General features: G+C 39.2%; 1 protein-coding gene across 1 annotated transcript in view; it reads right to left on the bottom strand.

Moving 5' to 3' along the window:
- The window catches only part of LOC120533005 (E3 ubiquitin-protein ligase UHRF2-like), a 161,910-nt gene that overhangs the window by 14,833 nt on the left and 124,039 nt on the right, over nt 1-23,038 (bottom strand). Inside the window, exons 13-15 of the mRNA XM_039759592.1 lie at nt 21,370-21,538; nt 16,718-16,872; nt 9,285-9,383 (exon numbers count right to left, since the gene is read on the bottom strand). Coding sequence (XP_039615526.1) covers nt 9,285-9,383; nt 16,718-16,872; nt 21,370-21,538 — 423 coding nt within the window. The remainder of the gene's footprint in view (nt 1-9,284; nt 9,384-16,717; nt 16,873-21,369; nt 21,539-23,038) is intronic.

Genomic DNA, 23,038 nt, shown 5'->3' with positions numbered 1-23,038 from the left:
TGGGAGGCGTGATGATGTCACACGAAACTCCGCCCCTCACGGCCATCCAGCTCAACTCCATTACAGTATATGGAGAAAAATAGCTTCCAGTTATGACCATTACGCATAGAATTTCAAAATGAAACCTGCCCAACTTTTGTAAGTAAGCTGTAAGGAATGAGTCTGCCAAATTTCAGCCTTCAACCTACATGGGAACTTGGAGAATTAGTGATGAGTCAGTGAGTGAGTCAGTGAGGGCTTTGCCTTTTATTAGTATAGATATAGTGGCATCCGGCTGGGGGTGGAGCCCAGCCGGGACACCCAGGAGGACCAGAGGAGGGCTTGTACCTCCTCCAGACCGCGAGGGGACGACCGCCCTGGTTGTATTGGGCGCCACGGGTAGAGGGCTTGGAAAACCAAACCCTGTAGGGGCCCATGGCCACCGCCAGGCGGCGCCCCAGTGCCTGAAGAAACCTGGAGCCCAGCACTTCCGCTACAGCAGGAAGTGCTGGGGGGAAGAAGACAGGGGACACCCGGAGGGCTTCCGGTGCGCTAGAGTCGCACTTCCGCCACACTGGGGCGTGTCTGCGGAGGAATGCCAGGAAGCAGCTGGAACCCATCCGGATTCCTATATAAGGGGCCGTCTCCCTTCATTCAGTAGCGGAAGTTGGGTGGAAGAAGGACGGAGCTGGAGAGAGGACTGGAGGCGGCCAGGAGAAAGGCAATCGGACTATGAGGCCTGGACTTTGGGGGATCGGTGCTGGAGGCACTGGGGGTGCACGTAACGTAAACATTGTAAATAATATTGTAAATAAAAGTGTGTTGGGTGAAGAAATGATGTCCGTCTGTCTGTGTCTGGGTCACGTTCCACAATATAATATATTATATTCCCCGGACCTTGCGCCCTCAGATGTTCACCTTTTCACCAAACTGGAAGAATTCTTGGGTGGGAAACGTTTTTCCAATGATGAGGAGGTGAAGGAGACAGTGGAGAAGTGGCTTTCGGAGGTGGAGCGGAAGCGTATTCGACGAGGGTATAAAAAAGCTGGTGCCCAGGCTGAAAAAGTGCATCGAAGTTGACGGCGATTATGCTGAGAAATAAACACATATTTTGGAACATACCCTGTAAATTTGGTTGAAATATACAGTAATCTCTCGCTATATCGACTTTCGCGGCTTCACTCTATCGCGGATTTTAAATGTAAGCACATCTAAATATATATCACGGATTTTTCGCTGGTTCACCGCTTTCTGCGGACAATGGGTCTTTTAAATTAGGTTACATGCTTCCTCAGTTTGATTGCCCAGTTGATTTCATACAAGGGATGCTATTGGCGGATGGCTTAGAAGCTACCCAATCAGAGCATGTATTACATATTAACTAAAACTCCTCAATGCTATAAGATATGCTTCAGCGTGCGCTTGTTTTGTTTGCTTCTCTCTGTCTCTCTCACTCTCTGCCTGACGGAGGGGGTGTGAGTAGAGGGGGCTGTTTACACAGTGGCTGTTTGCCTAGAAGATAGGATGCTCCTCTACAAAATGCCGCCTTATTGCGGTGCTTCTGTATACGTATTGTGCACGTATTGATTTTTTGATTGTTTGCTTTTCTTAGCGAGCGCTCTCTCTGACATTATCTGCTCTTCACGGTGCTCCTTTGAAGAGAAGATATGTTTGCATTCTTTTAATTGTGAGAAAGAACTGCCATCTCTGTCTTGTAATGAAGCACAGTTTAAGCGCTTGACTAAAGGGTGTTATTTCATGTCTAGAGGGCTCTAATAATGTTAACAGTGTTGGAGAGTTTATAAGGGCTTAAAATATATAAAAATAACCATACAAACATATGGTTTCTACTTCGTGGATTTTCACCTATCGCGGGGGGGTCTGGAACGCAACCCCCGCGATCGAGGAAGCATTACTGTATTTAGAAGGTCAGAAACAGGTTTTCTATGCTCTAACTACAAGAAAATATTCGATTTATAAATAAAGAATCCTACTTCGCGGAAATTCATTTATCGTGGCAGAGTCTGGAACGGATTAACCGCGATAAACGAGGGTTGACTGTATTCATTTTTCGATTTTTAACAGCTGTTTTAACCTTTTTTTCTGGATATCCCTCGTATATATGAATGGATATATGTATGAATATATATATATATATATACTAGCAGAATACCCGCGCTTCGCAGCGGAGAAGTAGTGTGTTAAAGAAGGTACGAAAAGAAAAAGGAAAAATTTTAAAAATAACGTAACATGATTGTTAATGTAATTGTTTTGTCATTGATATGAGTGTTGTTCTCATATCTATCTATCTATCTATATATATAGATATATATATAGATATAGATATATATATATATATATATATATATATATCTATATCTATCTATCTATATATATATATATATATATATATATATTGGCAGCGAGAAGTAGTGTGTTAAAGAAGGAAAGAGAAAGAAAAGGAAACATTTTGAAAATAACGTAACATGATTGTCAAAGTAATTGTTTTGTGTATTTGGCGGCAGCGCCAAAAGTTTTTTCATCTAGCTGCATCAGAAAATGTAGCACGACGTCTGACACGCCTCCTTTTTACCGTTTTCTCACAGCTTGGATTGCTGCTGTCATATACACACACACACACACACACACACATACATATATATATATATACAGTACACATACATACAGTATCTTCATATCTATATACATATCTACATATACACTTATATATATACATACCTATCTACATCATATATACACACATACATACACACACACAAATTATATATATGTGTGTATGTATGTATGTGTGTGTGTGTGTGTGTGTGTATATATATATATATATATATATATATATATATATATATATATATATATATATATATATATATATATATATATATATATATATATATATATACATACAACATATATATATACACATACATATACTTGTGTGTATGTTTGTATGTGTCTATATGTGTGTGTATAGCTTTGGTCACTGAGTGCAAGGGAAAAATAATAAAATATAGTCTATAAGTTATTAAACAGTAAAACATTAACGTTTTAAGAAGTACAGGTACATTGAGCACTACTGGAGTGGTTTGGTAAACTACATTTTAAAGACTGTGTAACACAACAGGTAAGTAACTAACAGCAGCTAAAATGTATATGGATCATCTCTCGGTAGTAGATCCCTTTTGAAAGGCGCTACACGACGGCTGTGGTATAGAAATTACATTTTCTATGTGAACGTTCAAATTTGTGCCTCTGGTAATGTGCCTTACCGCATTTAAAGAAAATTAGTTTTGTGTCCTCTGCAGTGTTAAGAGAGAAAGGCTTTGGTTTGGGATAAAAGGAAAAAAGGTGTAAAGAAAGGAAAGTTGCCTTTTTCTTTTATATAGTATAGAGAGATGTGTTCGCTGACGTTATGATCGCCTTTTGGGACAGTCGGTGGGTCTTGTGTAGACTGGTGAGACGCCCCGCCATTAATCGGCTGTGATGGCACTGTCAGTCCTCCACTGTGTGCGTGTCTTCATAATCCGAGCTGACAACCTCATAATCGTAACGTGCAAAAGAAAGTGTGAATCGCCTTAATATTATTTTGCCGTGTAGAAAAGGGGTCCCGTGTTTGCACTTGTCTGGGCTATAGCGCAGGGGAGGATGAAAAAAATTAAAAGTGCTCACTTTGACTTAAGGCAGAAGCGCAGTCAGCGTCTCAAAGGCCGGCACAGCTATGCGCGCGCTGGCTGCTCGACTTTTGCAGGGCAGGAGACTACAGTTTTGCAGACACGCTCATGATATCAAAAGTCTCAGCGCTTTTGGAGGTCATTCATATATTATATATATAGCAAAATACCCGCTACCGCAGCGAGAAGTAGTGTGTTAAAGAAGTAATGAAAAGAAAAGGAAACATTTTAATAATAACGTAACATGATTGACATTGTCATGAGTGTTGCTGTCATATATATGCCTGCCTAAATAAGTCACCCTCGCTTGTTCTTACTTTATTTACCGCTCATTTAATCATGGCTAGTGGCGGAAAAATTATAAAATGGAAGGAGGATGGCTTTACCAAAACAATTATTGATGGCTTAATCGATTATTCATAAAGCTTGAATTGTTGATCTGTTTTTCTGTGTTAACCTCATACTTTTTCATACTTCTTCTCAAACTAAGGTGGTGCGAGGGTAAAATGAATCGGGATGCACTGATCAATGTAATCCGTGTACCAGGAAATCATGCATTGACAAAAGCTCCCTTTGCTTGTAATGCAAAGTGTGATTAAATGCATTATTTTTAACACGTTATGGAGCACATGCATCAAGCTTCTCAGCTGTGCTTGTGCTAAGAAAAGGAAAGATTTTAAAAATAACGTAACACGATTGTCAATGTAACCTTTTGTAAGTAGTGCCTGGAGGATTCAGTGTGGAGAAACTCTAGAGAGAGCGTGTGTATTAACTTGTGGATTTTTCTGGGAGTATTTGGTGGCAGTGTGACAAAGTTGCTTCGGAAGACGGCGGCGCGGAGCTCAGCTCAGAGCGAAATGAGGTAAATGGGAGGGGATATGATGACGTGACTCCCCCACCCGCCTTATCCGTCAATCCCCCACAAACACAGTCTCTCGGAATTTGCATAAGCACACCCCTTCACCTACAATTTTAACTTAGTTACAAAGTGATCAAAACTCTCGCTTATATCCTCGTCCTCTCATTAAACTTGTATCCCGCATTACCTGTGGGCATGTGAAACGCCAGCGTAGCCTGTCTATGAACTTAATTTAAAGTTTAGGTTTACACCTTGCTTTCTTTCCGAGGTAGCAGCAGTCATGAATATGGTAGTATATGTCACTTGCTCGCTTCTTATTGTTTTTCGCTGTCTTCTCAATTATATAATGCATGTTTTCTTAAGCGCTTTTTGGAGGTCTTCCTGGTTTTCTACGCACTACGTTGACAATCAGTTCACGGATTACGTGGAGGCGTGATGATGTCACACGAAACTCTGCCCCCACGCCATTCCAGCTCAACTCCATTACAGTTAATGGAGAAAAATACCTTCCAGTTATGACCATTAGGCGTAGAATTTCGAAATGAAACCTGCCCAACTTTTGTAAGTAAGCTGTAAGGAATGAGCCTGCCAAATTTCAGCCTTCTACCTACACGGGAAGTTGGAGAATTAGTGATGAGTCAGTGAGTGAGTCAGTGAGTGAGTGAGTGAGTGAGGGCTTTGCCTTTTATTAGTATAGATATATATATGTTTATATGTGTGTGTGCATATATATATATCTATATATATCTATATATCTATATCTATATATATATATATATATATATATATATATATATATATATATATATATATATATATGACAGCAACACTCATCACTCACAACAGTGACAAAACAATTACATTGACAATCATGTTACGTTATTTTCAAAATGTTTCCTTTTCTTTTTCATTACTTCTTTAACACAATACTTCTCCGCTGCGAATCGCGGGTATTTTGCTAGTATATATATATTTCACAATAGGTAAGACCAAGATAGAGCTTTTTGACCAATGTTCAAAGTAATGTTAGTGGTGTAAACACTGCCCACTCCTGAAAAAACACCATGCCTACACTTGTGCTTGTGTTTTAGCAACAGGGCCTAAACATTTGGTTGAAAGAGGAAGAGTAACTGACTGAGGAAATGCAAGCAAATTTCCTTTTTTTCCCCAAACATAAAATAATGTTCCACTTAGTAAGTAATCTGGAGATTCGGTACTTTGTAATCTAGAAATTGTAACTAGCTTGTATTTTCTTCTGAGGTCTTCACATGTGATGATCAACTTTGTGAACTTTTCCTGTAATACATGTTTTTCTCAAATAGTCCCCAGACTGATATATTTACTTGATTACGTTCATGTCTTTTGTAGGTCTATTTGGATAATAGCATCTGCTAAGCAAACAATGTAAATGTAAGTAAAATATCACAGAGAAAAAATCTCAGTGTAAGATTTCTTATTGAATATAAGCTGGGTCTGAATAATTTTGCAAGGCAAGGCACAATACCTAAAAAGTACTTCAAAACCTGACAGACATCATTTGGTCAGATAAGCCATCTTTCGCCAGGTCATCCAAGATGCACATGCACATGAGTGGTACAAAAAGTAAAATTTATAGGCCTAAATGTTTGTTTTAAAACAAAAAATGGTTGTTATGGTTCTGTGATGGCAGGACAGCAATTTTTCATTGTTTAAGTACATAAGCTCTTTAGTAAGGCATGCTAAATAGTCAAATATACCAAGTAATTCACATTCACATATACTCTTACAGTCCATTATTTCTATTCTGATACTTGTGGATTTTTAAAAAAAAATTACAATGACAAATGAGGCTGATCAAGGCTCTGCACTAAAAAGATGAAAACAACATACCAATGCTGTGCCAGACATCAGATCTTAACAAAATGGGGTATGAGACTTACTACATAATTGCCAAATAAAGAATTTTCTACAATTGGTATTTTCAAATACAATATTAGACAAATCCTATTGGAGAGCGTATTGGAGAGCATATTCTACCAGCCAGAATACCTTCACTATTTGGAAGGCCAGAATAATGGAGTGACAGTAGGAAAACTGCCACCGAGGACTATATGTATACTGTGGTGGCAGCACCATTCTAGCAGTAGTCGTGTCTGGACACATGCCGGGGGTGTGTTTATGAAGACTGACCTGTTATTTGCTTTGTTCCGAAAGATGGTATGTGCCTGTTATGATTTAGTATTTCTCAGTCTTTTATTCATTTTTTTGTAGTTTTTCCCTACTCCCTTGTACATTCCTTGTTTGTACTTTTTAAAGCACGTTGCGATTTTGCTCTAGTTCATTTACTCAGAATTATGTGTTAATAAGGCACATGTTGCCATATATTTTTGCTGAGGCATTAGTCATTATTTGGCAAGTGTTGTTTGGCTTGTACTTCCAATTTATCTGTGTGTTGGGCTTTTCACAATATTCATTGCGATTTTTGTGTTTTTAACTTGTAACTTTTGGTTCTTTTTAGATCTTTTATTTTTTGTTTTTACTGACTAGTTTTTGTTTAGTTTAGATTTTCAGTAATTTTGCTTTAGATATTTAGAATTATGTTAATTTAAAATTTTGTTTAGTAATTTAGAAATCAATTCTGTTGAACTTTGGTAACACTGCACAACAAAATTTTTGCTTCTTGAACACTGTTGGGTGCTAGTCACGAATATCACATCAAAATTTTCCCATCACGTACAGTTTCAGTTTTGTCACAATTTTTTCTTCTATTTGTATCCAAACATTTTCGCTCCCGTAAGTGACTTAACAACGGTTTGTGCAGCCTGGCCATCTCCAGGCTTGGAATCAGGCCAGGTTGGAAGCTGTTCTGTAGAAGCTGACATCCTGGGCAGGTCTGAACGAGCTTGACACTGTCTCAGCATGTTATAAAGGTGGCCTGCATACAACGATCCTGCTCATTTTGTTTATATAGATAGTCAGTGTGTATGTATAGTATCAGTAAAGTATTGTATCTGTAGCAATATAACAATAAGCAATCTTGATGCTATAGACGTTTTGGTGTTGGGCGATATGTCTTGTCAATGTTGTAACAGCCGCGATACATTCTGCTATATCTGTGGCGAATATACACTTGCACCTCAGAGACGTTGGATGACTGCTCTTGTGAAGAAAGCTTATCATCTGTATTTTGGCTGCAAAATTGGTGACCAAGACAATGAATAGGTGCCTCATATTTGCTGTGTGACATGTGCTGTCAGTCTGACAGCCTGGTTCAGAGGCACTCGAAAGATGATGCCGTTTGCTGTTCCGATGATATGTTGAGAACAAAAAGACCATGTGATGGACTGTTACTTCTGTTTGACTAATGTGTCTGGTTTCTTTGCCAAAAACAAGAAGTCAATTGAATATCCCAATCTGCCTTCAGCAATGAGACCCATGCCACATGACGATAGTCTTCCAATTCCGAAACCACTAGAGGATTGGACCTTAAACGAACCAAATGAAGAAACTGCAATGCAGGGTACTGACAGTGACATTGACCTGGATTTTGAACCATGCTCATCAGGCGATCCCCATCTGACAACACAGTCCAAATTGAACAATTTGGTCAGCGATATAGGTCTGTCAAAAGCAAAAGCCAAGCTTCTGGGTTCAAGACTGCAGGAATGGTGTTTGGTGTCACCAGGTACGAAAATTTCTGTGTTTCGAGGCCGACATCATGATATAACCACATTTTTTGCACAAGTCGACAGTCTGTTTCTGTTGTGACATTGAAGGATTGTTCTGGCGTCTCTTTATTGATTCGTCAATGTTAATCCTGAAAGCTGTTCTGCTACACAATGGCAACATTTATCCTTCAGTACCTGTTGGCTATGCAGCACACATGAAAGAAATGTATGAGAATATGGAACTGTTGCTGAAGCACGTCCAGTATAGCAAGTACAACTGGATTATCTGTGTAGATCTTAGTTGTTGCTCTGTTACTAGGACTGCAGCTCGGCTATACAAAGTACTGTTGTGTCATCTGTGAATGAGACAGCCATGCCAAAGAGTCGCACTATTCTCGACAGAACTGGCCACTCCGTAAAAAGTTAGGCCCAGGACAGAAAAATGTGGCACATGAAACGCTTGTCGACCTAGCAAAAGATATTTTTGCCTCCTCTTCACATAAAACTGGGACTCATGAACAATTTCATGAAAGCACTGAACAAGGAAGGTGAAGGTTTTCGTTATTTAAGACAGATGTTTCCAAGAATAACTGACGCCAAGATCAAAAAGGGCCAGATCAGACATGTTATGAGTGACAAGTGATTTTAAGATGTTAGTTGGGCCCGAAAAAATTGCCTGGAAAGCCTTCAAAGATGTTGTTGACAATTTTCTGGGCAATTACAGAGCCCTAAACTACATTCAGATGATAGACAATCAGAAAATGGAAGAAAATCAGGAGGATAAACATTTTTAATTCTGTTGAATTTAATAGCTTATGCGAAACATAAACGTGACTAAATACGTTATTGTCAGTAAACATATAAATGTCTATATCTCAGAGTTCCTATGTGATGCAGTAAAACAAAAACTATATTTTCAGGAAGCAAGACTTGTCAAAAAAATTGTTGTGCAGTGTAATTTGTTACTTTTAAAATTTTTGTATTCTTTTCAATATTTGGTGATGCAAGATAACTAATGGAACTGGCGTATTTTTTAATTGATTTTCATTTGCTGTTAAACAAAACAGCAGATGCCAGGTTCGTGTAACACAGGACTGCTAATTTCCTCACCTTACAAACATTATGAAGACACTCTGTAGTGACAGGCTGAAACACCAGCTCTTGGCAGCATACACACATAAAGATCTGCTCCACTTTGCGAAGAAAGTTCTGCAAAGAAAAAAAAGCATAATATGAAACCAACAGACCATGAGGAATGGGATGAATAGGTATTTTTACAAGGCTGTGAAAAAAATATTTAGAAGTACGCAGCATACAGAATCTAAAAACACCTGCAATTCATATTTTTCAGTTTCCAGCAGATCTAAATATAAGCATTTAGCAAGTCTAAATATAGCCTTTGGGTGCACTTTTAAATCATACTGGATAGTAGCCCACAAAACTTGGGTCAAGTGAAATAGCAGTGGGCACCCAGAAAACTACAATGTAAGAGTAAATATAAATAAATAAGGAATTCATGTTTCACATTCAGACAATATTTGGTATATAAAATAAACACTGGGCATTTTACTTCACATTTATAAACCATGCCAATGATTGTAAGCATGTTGTGTCTATAAAGTACTGTGTTTGATGATGGAGCAGTTCCTCACTGAAAGTCAGAACCAAAGGGAAAAGGCAAAAATATGTCATTTTTTGTAAAATCTGTATACATTCATGTGTAAGGTTCAATATTGCAGTGTTGTGTACAACCAATGGCAAAGGCAAGGCACTGGAATCTCAATGAAATGGGTCCTCGATATTTGCCCGGACCAAGTGGAATTGAAAAGCTTGTAGGTCAAATCCGGGTCAGAAATAAGACTTCATAATGACGTTCAAAAAACGTGGGTACGATACACATGCGGAGCAGGTTAGAGATTATGAAAGCAGTGGAAATCAAAAGGCTCAAAAAAAAAAAAAAAATGGCACGATACATATGCAGAGGAAGTTAAAGGATATGAAAGTAGGAAAATTCGAAAGTATCAAAAAAAAGGTAATAAAGATCGCATTAGCACAATCAAACAGAAATTACCCTGTGAAATAACGGAACAGCAAGAAGAGATTGAATACACATATATATACACACATACGTATATACATACACATATATACAGGTAGTCCCCAGGTTACGGACATCCGACCTACGACATACGAACGGGGCCGCAGCTGTGACGCATGTGCCTCAGTAACTGCCGCTGTATCATCTTCAGCCTGGGGACACTGCAAACGGTGGCTGAACGGAGGCTGAAGGGGGGAGATTTCACTGCTCGCGAAGTGTAGTGTCCCTCGGGCAGCTCCTGGCGGCTTCACTGCCCGTCCACCACACATGGTTGCCCGTTCATTCTCGGTGGGCGGCTGGTAATGCTGCAAGCGGTGACCCAGTAGTGGCTGAACAGAGGCCATTGAGGGTGAACGGGGCGGCGGGCAGGTAGCATAGTAGTGTGCCTTGGATGGCTGCGTGTTGAATGGGGGCGGTGGTGCGGCAGACACTGCAGGCAGCATGCTGTAGTGATGGTGACTGTGAGGTGGGCTGGGGATGAACTGCCCCTCGCTGCCCCCATTCATTCTCAATAGCAAGCCTGCTTGTACTGTTACGCACATAGCAAGAAGTTGTCTCTTCTCAGTACAGGGTGGCCCAGATCTAATTATGCTGATCCAGATCGTCTGGATGACATTGATTTATGCAGGGCCGATTTTAGTTTTGCGCGAAAACGATTCTTCATGTCATCAGTTCACACACTTCTAGATGGTCCGGGATTTTTCAGGTGATTTTCTATGTAATAAACTGAATAAGTTATACCGTAAAGAAAATTGCCTGATTAGATCTGGACCACCCTATACATCAGATGTGTTGACGTCTGGTGCCTCCCTGCTGTGATAACGTGTACAGTGCTGTGCAGAAGAGCTCATCTTAACCTTGTCTTCACCCTTCAAGAATGTCTCTGAAACACAAATCTGATGCAAGTGCTGGTGATATAGTAAAGAAGAGAAAAACCATTGCCATTGAAAATAAAGTACAAATAATAAAAAGGTCAGAAAGAGGTGAAATTCCATCGTTTATTGGCATAGCACTTGGTTACAGTTGGTCAACAATAGCATTTATTAAAATAATGTACCTGTTCCAACTTACATACAAATTCAACTTAAGTATAAACCTACAGTCCCTATCTCGTACGTAACCCAGGGACTGCCTATATATTATATATAAATATCTCCACACACTGAGGAGAGGCAAGGACTCTGAGATGGTGAGAAATAAGATTCTCTGGTCTGATGCGACCAAGATAGAACTTTTTGGCCTTAATTCTAAGCGGTATGTGTGGAGAAAACCAGGCACTGCTCATCACTTGTCCAATGCAGTCCCCACAGTGAAGCATGGCGGTGGCAGCATCATGCTGTGGGGGTGTTTTTCAGCTGCAGGGACAGGATGACTGGTTGCAATCGAGGGAAAGATGAATGTGGCCAAGTACAGGGATATCCTGGACAAAAACCTTCTCCAGAGTGCTAAGGACCTCAGACTGGGCCGAAGGTTTACCTTCCAACAGGACAATGACCCTAAGAACACAGCTAAATTAACAAAGGAGTGGCTTCACAACAACTCTGTGACTGTTCTTGAATGGCCCAGCCACAGCCCTGACTTAAACCCAATTGAGCATCTCTGGAGAGACCTAAAAATGGCTGTCCACCAACGTTTACCATCCAACCTGACAGAACTGGAGAGGATCTGCAAGGAGGAATGGCAGAGGATCCCCAAATCCAGGTGTGAAAAGCTTGTTGCATCTTTCCCAAGAAGACTCATGGCTGTATTAGCTCAAAAGGGTGCTTCTAATAAATACTGAGCAAAGGGTCTGAATACTTAGGACCATGTGATATTTCAGTTTTTCTTTTTTAATAAATCTGCAACAATTTCAAAAATTATTTCTTTTGTCTGTCAATATGGGGTGCTGTGTGTACATTAATGAGGAAAAAAATGAATTTAAATGATTTTAGCAAATGGCTGCAATATAACAAAGAGTGAAAAATTGAAGGGGGTCTGAATACTTTCCGTACCCACTGTATACACTATATATGTGTGTGTGTGTGTGTGTGTGAAAAACTATTTGCCCCCTTCCTGATTTCTTATTCTTTTGCATGTTTGTCACACAAAATGTTTCTGATCACCAAACACATTTAACCATTAGTCAAATATAACACAAGTAAACACAAAATGCAGTTTTTAAATGATGGTTTTTATTATTTAGGGAGAAAAAAAATCCAAAATTGGATCATCAACAGGGGCTCAAAAGTAATTGGACAATTGACTCAAAGGCTATTTCATGGGCAGGTGTGGGCAAGTCCGTCATTATGTCATATCAATTAAACAGATAAAAGGCCTGGAGTTGATCTGAGGTGTGGTGCTTGCATGTGGAAGATTTTGCTGTGAACAGACAACATGCAGTCAAAGGAGCTCTCCATGCAGGTGAAAGAAGCCATCCTTAAGCTGTGAAAACAGAAAAAACCCATCCGAGAAATTGCTACAATATTACGAGTGGCAAAATCTACAGTTTGGTACATCCTGAGAAAGAAAGCAAGCACTGGTGAACTCAGCAACGAAAAAAGACCTGGACATCCAAGGAAGACAACAGTGGTGGATGATCGCAGAATCATTTCCATGGTGAAGAGAAACCCCTTCACAACAGCCAACCAAGTGAACAACACTCTCCAGGGGGTAGGCATATCGATATCCAAGTCTACCATAAAGAGAAGACTGCATGAAAGTAAATACAGAGGGTGCACTGCAAGGTGCAAGCCACTCATAAGCCTCAAGAATAGAAAGGCAAGATTGGACTTTGCTAAAGAACATCTAAAAAAAAAACCAGCACAGTTCTGGAAAAACATTCTTTGGACAGATGAAACTAAGATCAACCTCTACCAGAATGATGGCAAGAAAAAAGTATGGAGAAGGCGTGGAACAGCTCATTATCCAAAGCATACCATATCATCTGTAAAACACGGGTGAGGCAGTGTGATGGCTTGGGCGTGCATGGCTGCAGTGGCACTGAGACACTAGTGTTTATTGATGATGTGACACAGAACAGAAGCAGCCGAATGAATTCTGAGGTGTTCAGAGACATACACTCACGTAAAGGATTATTAGGAACACCTGTTCAATTTCTCATTAATGTAATTATCTAATCAACTAATCACATGGCAGTTGCTTCAATGCATTTAGGGGTGTGGTCCTGGTCAAGACAATCTCCTGAACTACAAACTGAATGTCAGAATGGGAAAGAAAGGTGATTTAAGCAATTTTGAGCGTGGCATGGTTGTTGGTGCCAGACGGGCCGCTCTGAGTATTTCACAATCTGCTCAGTTACTGGGATTTTCACTGTTATGGTGTATAAAATCTGTACATTTTCGTTTCCATTATATTTTGTTCAAGACAAGACAACAGATGAAATTAAATTAAAGCAGGTTTTCTTCCATTACACCTTACTTTTATAACACTTGTTCATAGCTTCATGCTAATTTGGTTTTATAGCCTGGGAAAGGATGCTGAGCTGATACCTCGGGCTATTGATGGATGGACATCTGGAACAACAATTTGCTTTATAGCCTAGGACAGGAAGAACTACTATTTCTCCGAGTACATCAAAGGTTTTGTTGTGTGGGAAAACAGACAGTGAATTAATTCATCAATCATTTGGACAGCCAGCCAATCAGGTGCATGTGTTTTGAAACCAAGGCTTGACATTTCATAATAAATATGCCTTGGTTTGGAAAGAAGAAGAGAGAAGCAAAGGGAGAAGAAAGAGAAGCAAAGGGAGAAGAAGAAAGAAGAAGAGGAACGGACGAAGACGGCCCTGGTCGTCAGAAAGGCATCATGAACATCGATTGCTAAATCAAACGCCTCCCTGGGACATTCATCCCTGTCATCTGTAACTTTTTCGTAAGCTTTTTCTAAAGACTATATATATTCAGACTTTCCTATCACTACCTATTTTCTAGTATTCTTTGTTCTTGTGGTATTATTATTATTCTTGTAATAAATACCATGCTGCTTTTAACTTTCAATGCTTTGTCTTAATGTCTAGAGTGATTGAAGTAATAAGTTAGATTTCTTTGAGCACCTGGTGACAGCCGGATTTTTGCCATTATTTCTGTGCTGCGAGGTTTATATGGCTGAGAGTGAAGAGCGCTATACTCATCAGAAGGGACAGATACGATAAAGAAGGTATTCTTGGCTGATGAATGGCCTATAGTCAAGAGTGCTGAGTCTTTGTATGTTTAAATGTATTCTTGTAGACCAAAAGTAATATTTAGGTCTGAGATATCATTAAAACATCGTATTGTTGTTCGTGCCGAAAATAAGTAAGTCTCTTGAAGTGCTGAATGACAGGCTGTTATTCCTATAGCACTTGTGTGGTTTAAAGTGCTAAGGTTTAATCAGCGTGTGTGTGTCATTCATGGAGCACTGTTGTGGTTAGGGTCTGTGTGTGTGTTTATCTATGTGTGTGTGTGTTCATCTTAAAGTGCAACAGTAGACCAACCCGATAACGAACTTGACGAGAACACTTACCTTTGAGGAAACAGGTAAAAGGGCAAGTGGAGGGAAATACCACGATAATACATTCACGCACAACCATTTCTAGGGTTTACAAAGAATGGTGTGAAAAGAGAAAAACATCCAGTATGCAGTATGCAGTATGCAGTATTTCCTGTGGGCGAAAATGCCTTGTTGATGCTAGAGGTCAGTGGAGAATGGGCCGACTGATTCAAGCTGATAGAAGAGCAACTTTGACTAAAATAACCACTCGTTACAACCAAGGTATGCAGCAAAGCATTTGTGAAGCCACAACATGCACACCCTTGAGGTGGATGGGCTACAACAGCAGAAGACCCCACCGGGTACCACTCATCTCCACTACAAATAGGAAAAAGAGGCTACAATTTGCATGAGCTCACCAAAATTGGACAGTTGAAGACTGTAAAAATGTTGCCTGGTCTGATGAGTCTCGATTTCTGTTGAGACATTCAAATGGTAGAGTCAGAATTTGGCGTAAACAGAATGAGAACATGGATCCATCATGCCTTGTTACCACTGTGCAGGCTGGTGGTGGTGGTGTAATGGTGTGGGGGATGTTTTCTTGGCACACTTTAGGCCCCTTAGTGCCAATTGGCAATCGTTTAAATGCTACGGGCTATCTGAGCATTGTTTCTGACCATGTCCATCCCTTCATGACCACCATGTACCCATCCTCTGATGGCTACTTCCAGCAGGATAATGCACCATGTCACAAAGCTCAAATCATTTCAAATTGGTTTCTTGAACATGACAATGAGTTCACTGTACTAAAATGGCCTCCACAGTCACCATATCTCAACCCAATAGAACGTCTTTGGGATGTGGTGGAACGGGAGCTTCGTGCCCTGGATGTACATCCCACAAATCTCCATCAACTGCAAGATGCCATCCTATCAATATGGGCTAACATTTCTAAAGAATGCTTTCAGCACCTTGTTGAATCAATGCCACGTAGAATTAAGGCAGTTCTGAAGGCGAAAGGGGGTCAAGCACCGTATTAGTATGGTGTTCCTGATAATCCTTTAGGTGAGTGTAGTGTCTGCTCAAATCCAGCTAAATGCAGTCAAATTGATTGGACGGTGTTTCATGATACAGATGGACAATGACCCAAAACATACAGCCAAAGCAACTCAGGAGTTTATTAAAGCAAAGAAGTGGAAACTTCTTGAATGGCCAAGTCAGTCACCTGATCTTAACCCAATTGAGCATGCAATTCACTTGTTGAAGACTAAACTTCGAACAGAAAGGCCTACAAACAAACAGCAACTGAAAGCCGCTGCAGTAAAGGCCTGGAAGAGCATTAAAAAAGAGGAAACCCAGCATCTGGTGATGTCCATGAGTTCAAGACTTCAGGCTGTCATTGCCAGCAAAGGGTTTTCAACCAAGTATTAGAAATGAACATTTTATTTCTTTATTTAATTTGTCCAATTACTTTTGAGCCCCTGAAATAAACGGATTATGTGAAAAAATACTTTAGTTGCCTCACATTTTTATGCAATCTTTTTGTTCAACCCACTGAATTAAAGCTGAAAGTCTGCACTTCAACTGCATCTGAGTTGTTTCATTGAAAATTCATTGTAGTAATGTACAGAACCAAAATTAGAAAAAAGTTGTCTCTGTCCAAAAATGTATGGACCTAACTGTATAAGGCTAGCCAAGATATTTAATATCCTGCAGCATGTCCTGGACCTGCCTGAAGGTTGCCTCCCAGTGGGCCATGGCTACATGAAACCACTTCAATGGGCTCCTTTCAATCTGGTAAAGCAGTAATTCAACTCTGAAGTCCTCCTATATCGCTTACCTTCTTACTCTATCTTGCTTGTGTGGCATAATTAGTCTTACATCTATGTTAAATGTGTACTAATGGTGGGCGTTGAATATAAATTAAGCATCTGTGTGCAGCTATGGAAAAAACACTGCCCAGTTAGAAGAAGCTTACCGGTCCTTCCATGAGGCAGGCTAGGGCCTCATCCCACAGCTTTTTATTCAAACAGTCTTCTCTGATCAGCCACTCCTGCTGTGCCGATAACTGAAATGCTTCCCCTTTGTCAGACAACCTCTTAGTCTTGGCAGGAGTTACATCTTTCTGAATAACTGAAACACATGTGACATTCTTTTAAGATATATGTATAGACAGAAAAGAAATATATAACTCTTTATTGCGAATACTATTCCAAAGCCTGTGATGACTGTAGGACAAATAAATTACACATATTTCTATTAAATACTTGTGGGGAGTGAAGGTACTTGAAGGTCAAAAGTGGAATTTTAACATGGGATTTTAAACAGAGCTATGATAATTTTTTTAGCATCACTTTACAATCTAACAGGTCAGAGAAAAAACAAAAGAAAAGAGCATATTTCTCTATAAGTTAAAATTGGTATAGCATGGAGACAACTACAATTTCAGGCCAACTTACTGTCAAAGCATGATGTTTAAATGTTCTCCCACTGTCAATGTAGTTTTTTCTCCCACATATAAAATATGTATATGTTTTGGGTTAGTTGGACATTCTAAATTAACCTATACAGTAGTGAGTGATAGCTGATGTGTGCATAAGTGTACCCTGTAATGGACTACCATCATGTGTGTAAGTTCTGGAGGCTGAAACAATGAATTGGACACAAATAATACATAAATTGATGGATCAAAATAGTCAGAAACTATAAAAACTTTTAATTAGGAAAACTTGAAAGATCACTGTCACATTTAACTGTGAAGTGTACAACAAAGTGAGCACTGCCCATTCTGCTAGGCATTTAGTGACACACAAGGCCTGTTAGGGCCACAAGGGATAAAAGGGATGCAGAAATCCAGCTCAACTTCCCCAATCTACAGTTCAGGATACATGACTGAACTGCAGTTATTACCTACTAGGACTGGTCTGTAATTCAGCAGGTAACAAAAGTGAAAATCAGAGTTAAACTGACATCTTTACAGAGACCCCTTTCAATCCAGAAGGTGCCAAATAGCTACCCTGGGCCAAACAGAGCTATAATTCAGTGAGAGACTATTGTAATGGACAACATAACATGTCCATCAGCAGCAGCTGTTTCTGTAACTGGAAATGATAATCACGAGAGGTTTTACTTTCTTTGAAAAACTAGCTGTACCCCTCTCTCCTCAAAAGTTGAGGATCTCTCTGTAAACTCAAAAGGCTACTGAAACACTCCCTTTTGGGGTAGTTGAAAGATTAAAATCTTCCTCTTTGAGGACCTGAAAGCTGGGAGAGACACTGCCAAGCCAAGCCCTGTGCTAACTGAGCCTAGTCGCAGAAGCAGCTATTACTTTAAAAAGGGAACTTCAGCATCTAAACTCTTGTTTCAGAAAGAGTAATGCTTTTCCCAGTAAAGTTGCAGAGGACACAGCAAAAAGCCTAACTGACAGCACATCACAAATAAAGGACCACATTTCAAAGACAAAAGAGAGCACTCTAACACAAGAATCATCCTCCACTTGAACACAGAGCCACAATTCCACAAAACAAAGACTTGGCATCATAAAACTGTTTATCGGTGCCAAGACAAATTCAAACTTTAAATAACCAGTAAACAACCAAGTTCTTCTGTGTTATTTATCTGTCTGTCTATCTAGGCTTGTTTCCTGTCTTATCTGGCAATAAACAGTATATGCAGTGTCACATACGTGTGCATGGGAGGCAGCTAGAAAGACCAAAAGAAGGTAATTAAATGCCAGGCCAGGGGGTGGCAGGGTGCAGTAACCCTTTCTCCGTTATCCCTGCAGACCAAACACAGGAAACACGGGAAATTCTGCCTGGGTCCAATGATGTCCTTTTCAGATTCTGGCCCAGAAGACATGACTTCTGGTAGAGCTCCCCCACCCCCCAGACGGGCATCACATCCGGTCCATATCAAATAGAGAAGACATCACTTCCATTCCCGATGATGTCAGTTCTCAGTTCCTATTTTGAATTCAATCTGTATACAACTGTACTACAAATTCTTCAACTTTGCTGCCCTATTCAAGTACACGAGTGCCTGACCCAGACCTTTGCCTGTGTCAAGGTGATTTATTTTCATAGCACTTCTCACAATTATATAATCCTTGTGTTTATCAATAAGTTTTATTTTTCTGTTTCTAAAAATAAGTGTGCTTCAGTTACCCTGATATAAGTCTAAATTCTGCAAACCACCTCCTAAACATAAAGTTAAGGAAAACAAATTGGTCTTTGTAAATTTTTTAAATTACCGGCAAGTTAAAATCTCGTTTTCCTACAGAAGAACATATTTACTTGTTCTGACAATTTATTTCATAAATTACTAGAAGCACAGATACCATATAGAAAGAGACTGTTTATACTGTATTGTACTTCAGCTCAGGCATCAACTGGTTGAAAGTCAGTGTGCATATGTTATTCATAACCCTTTAACTAAGATATTTTCAAACTTTTAATTAAAACCTTTCATGGCATAATACTTGAGGAAACGCCTTGTTCTCAAAATACACTATTGTGAAAACCGCTGCTAAAATAGTAACAAACAATTTTCATGAAATGGCTGTTTATCAATAGTGTGCTCAACAGGCATTATTTTGTGTAACTAATAACCGAATTTAATGGTTTACTTTTCACCTCACCTATAACTGTCAACTTTCTACTATTATTCCCTCTTTATTTTTTCATTACTTTACTTTACTTTACTGGAAAAAGGTGATCAAAAAGAGAGTACTGTACTAAATGGACAATGTATTTAAAACAAAGAAGTTTATCTATGTAACCTGCTATGTACTTAGTGTACTACATTGTTCTTCTGAAACAGTATTTAAAACAACTAAAAAACAATATAAATGAACTCCATATTCTTTCTGTATGACACAATAACAGTAGTATGCATCAGGTGAGAGAATTGCCGAGTCAAGTTTTAGATTGAAAGATTTATTATAAAACCTAAAATAATAGTAAGATTTTGTACAGAATTCTTGTAAACTGGTATATATTCTGTTTTCATATGCCTCATTTTGTCAAGTTGACCGATTATTCTGTAATAGTTTGCCAGCATAATCCTCTAAGACCAAAGATCACTAAACTAAATACAAAGCCAAAGGGACTGGGAATTGTAAGTCTCCAAAATGAACACTATTTCCTTTGTATGAGAAAGTGGCAATACTGGGCCATTTCTACAGCAGTGGACTTTTCAAGGCAATCATCACTGAGAGAATTAATGCAGCAGTGCTGGGAAACCACTTCTATTACAGAAGCAGCTTTCATTAACATAGGCATAAAGTGCCTGCCAAATGGGGAGAAGCAAAACAAACTAAACAATCACAAGTTCACATTAAAGAATAGTGGTATGATATGAGATCTCTTGGAAAGTAGAAAGCAGGCAGCTACACAATTATTTGATGAATATATATTTCAGAGGAGGAGCTGAGGCACAACGCATATTTAGAAAGTAAATTAGGTATGCGACAAACTTCTCATTGATTTAAGCAATTTAGGGAGGCAAATTATGATGAACAGCAGTAACACAGAGCTGGACAGTTTGACATCTGTGGCAGAGCGACGGGCGCTAAGCAGGCTCCTGTTAATCATGGAGAATCCACTACATCCACTAAACAGTACCATCTCCAGACAGAGGAGCAGCTTCAGTGACAGACTGCTGTCACTGTCCTGGTCCACTGACAGACTGAGGAGATCATTCCTCCCCCACACTATGCGACACTTCAATTCCACCCGGGGGTAAACGTTAACATTCTACAAAGTTATTGTCTGATACACCTACATTTTTATCAATCTTAAATTTAATATTGTTTTTATCAGTATTCTGCTGCTGGAGTATGTGAACTTCCCCTTGGGATATCCATCTATCCATTCATCCATCTATCAGAAATCACTGAAACGAGACAGTAAAAAAATACAGCAGACAACTATAATGTTAAGGTAAGTTAGGTTTACAATTTCTGGGAGAGCAGAAAAATGTGATACATGAAATGAAGTTTTGAGTCTGGCAGCTTTTAAAACAGCTACTGCAAAAATAGCACCATAAGTGATTTAAGGAAACAGGTGAAATGGTAAGGCATTACTTGTGTTGAATTAGGACTATATGGAAGTGTTGTTTTATAGGTATAGTGTATCTTACATCTTTCCTAGTTTGTTGCATGGTCCTCAGACTTCTACTGCTCAACACTGCATAAAAACACACTGTGGTATAGAGGTACACTGAGTACCAACTTTCATAAATCATTACAATTACATAATTACACCTTCGTGCAAGTGATTTTCTAACTGGGAAAATTTATTTCAGCATTCTCATGAAATTCCTTGTACCTAGTCTCTCAGTTGCAGTAAACTATGCAGACTGTAGCTGGAGTTGGAGTAACAAGCCAGTCACCAAAAACATTATACAGCAATTAAGAGTTATGTTAGAACCAAATGCTAGGTGAGGCTACTGCCTGCCTAGGTCAAGCTTTCCCAATATTAATCCTACAAAATTAAATTTTTCAAATGATTATTGAATTTTTAAAAGCAGGGAGATATGTACTTACAAATGTTTCAATAATTAGACTTGTACACCCAATATAATGTGGACAAACAGTACATTAATTTCTCCCTCAACTTTGCCAACACTTACCTTTCTCTGGAGACCTTTTCCGGTTACCATTGCTTCGAGTGTCACGCTCTGGTTTTTCCACCACCTCCTTTTTTTCTACCCTTTCCTGCGTCTCCTGTTTCACAGGACTTTTTTTAATTTTATCCTTTTTAACTTTATTAGCCATTGCCTCCAGGTAACCTTCTGGATACTGCCAATAAAGAAGAATTGTGAACTTCACATAATCTTAAACGGAGAGCACTAACAAAATGCATAATATTATAGAAAACATGATTTTGGTAAATAAAGAGCACAAACATATATGAAAACTATGAACTGAACACCATTGGCTTTGTATGTGTATATTTTAATTTAACTGTTTTACCAGTGGTAAAAACCTACAGTGAATTCAGAAAGCATTCACACCCTTTCACTTTTTGCATAATTTATAGTGCTTAAGAGATTATTTATAATTGACAAATGTGTAATTTTTGCCCATCAAACTACATAAAGACAAATTGAAAACGCATTTTAAGAAAGGTATGAAAATGCATTCAAAATCAAAAACTGAAATCCATCATTCATAGAAGTATTCAGTACTGAAATTAATGAAATGCTGGTATTGTGCCGTTTTAAAAATTGGGGTTTTCAGTACCAGCATATTGTACAGCTCTTTGATGCATAGAGCAGAAGAAGACTATACAAACATTTCTAAAGCTTTGAGTGTTCCCAGGTGAGCAATGGCCTCAATACTTGGGAAACGGAAGAAGTTTGGAACCACCAGGACTCTTTCCAGAGCTGGCCGTCCAGCCAAACTGATTAACTGGGCAATAATAGTTTGAGTTAGGGATGTGACCAAGAACCCAATCGTTACTCTAACAGAGGTTCACGAGCCCTCCACTGAGATGGAAGAACCTGTAGGAAGGATTGCCATCTCAGCAGCACTCCACCAATCAGGTATTTATGGAATAGTGGCTAGACAGAAGTCACTCTTGAGAGTAAAGACTATGACCTGATGAGACAAAAATCAAACTCTTAGGGCAAAACATGAAGCATCATATCCGATGATGGCCAAGCACTGCTCATCACCTGCCTGATAACATCCTGACAATGAAGCATGGTGCGTCATAATATGGTGTGCGTCTCAGCGGCAGGGACAGGGAGAATGGCAGAATTGAGGGAAGTATGAATGCAGCCCAATATAGACAGATTCTTGAAGAAAACCTGCTCTAGAGTGCATGCAACCTTAGACAAGGCCAACAGTTACCCAAAATGCAGAGCCAAGACAGTGCTAGAGTGATTTTGTGACAAATCTCTGACTGTCACAAAGTGGCCTAGCCAAAGCCCAGACTTAAACTCTATCTGTGGGGAGACCTAAAGATAGTTTGCATCCTGTCTAATATAGCTTAAAAGGCTCTTCCAGGAGAAATGGGGAAATAAAAACGCCGAAATAAAGGTGTGTAAAGCTTGTAGAGATTAACCCACGAAGACTTAAAGTTGTAATTGCCGGCAAAATGATTTCTAAAATGTACAGAATTAAGGGCACAATACTTAATTGCATGTGAGATTTCAATTTTTGATTTTTAAAAAATCTGCAACCCTTTCCAATAATATTTTCAGTTTGTTATTATTAAACATAGATTGACTTGGAAAAATGGCAATTAATTTAAAAATAAATTTACAACACAATGAATTGTGCAGAGAGTAAAGA

Source organism: Polypterus senegalus, chromosome 7 (genome assembly GCF_016835505.1).
Source record: "Polypterus senegalus isolate Bchr_013 chromosome 7, ASM1683550v1, whole genome shotgun sequence".
NCBI classification, from domain to species: Eukaryota; Metazoa; Chordata; class Cladistia; order Polypteriformes; family Polypteridae; genus Polypterus; species Polypterus senegalus.
Note: the sequence above shows the minus strand (reverse complement) of the source record. Positions and strands in the feature narration are given on the sequence as shown.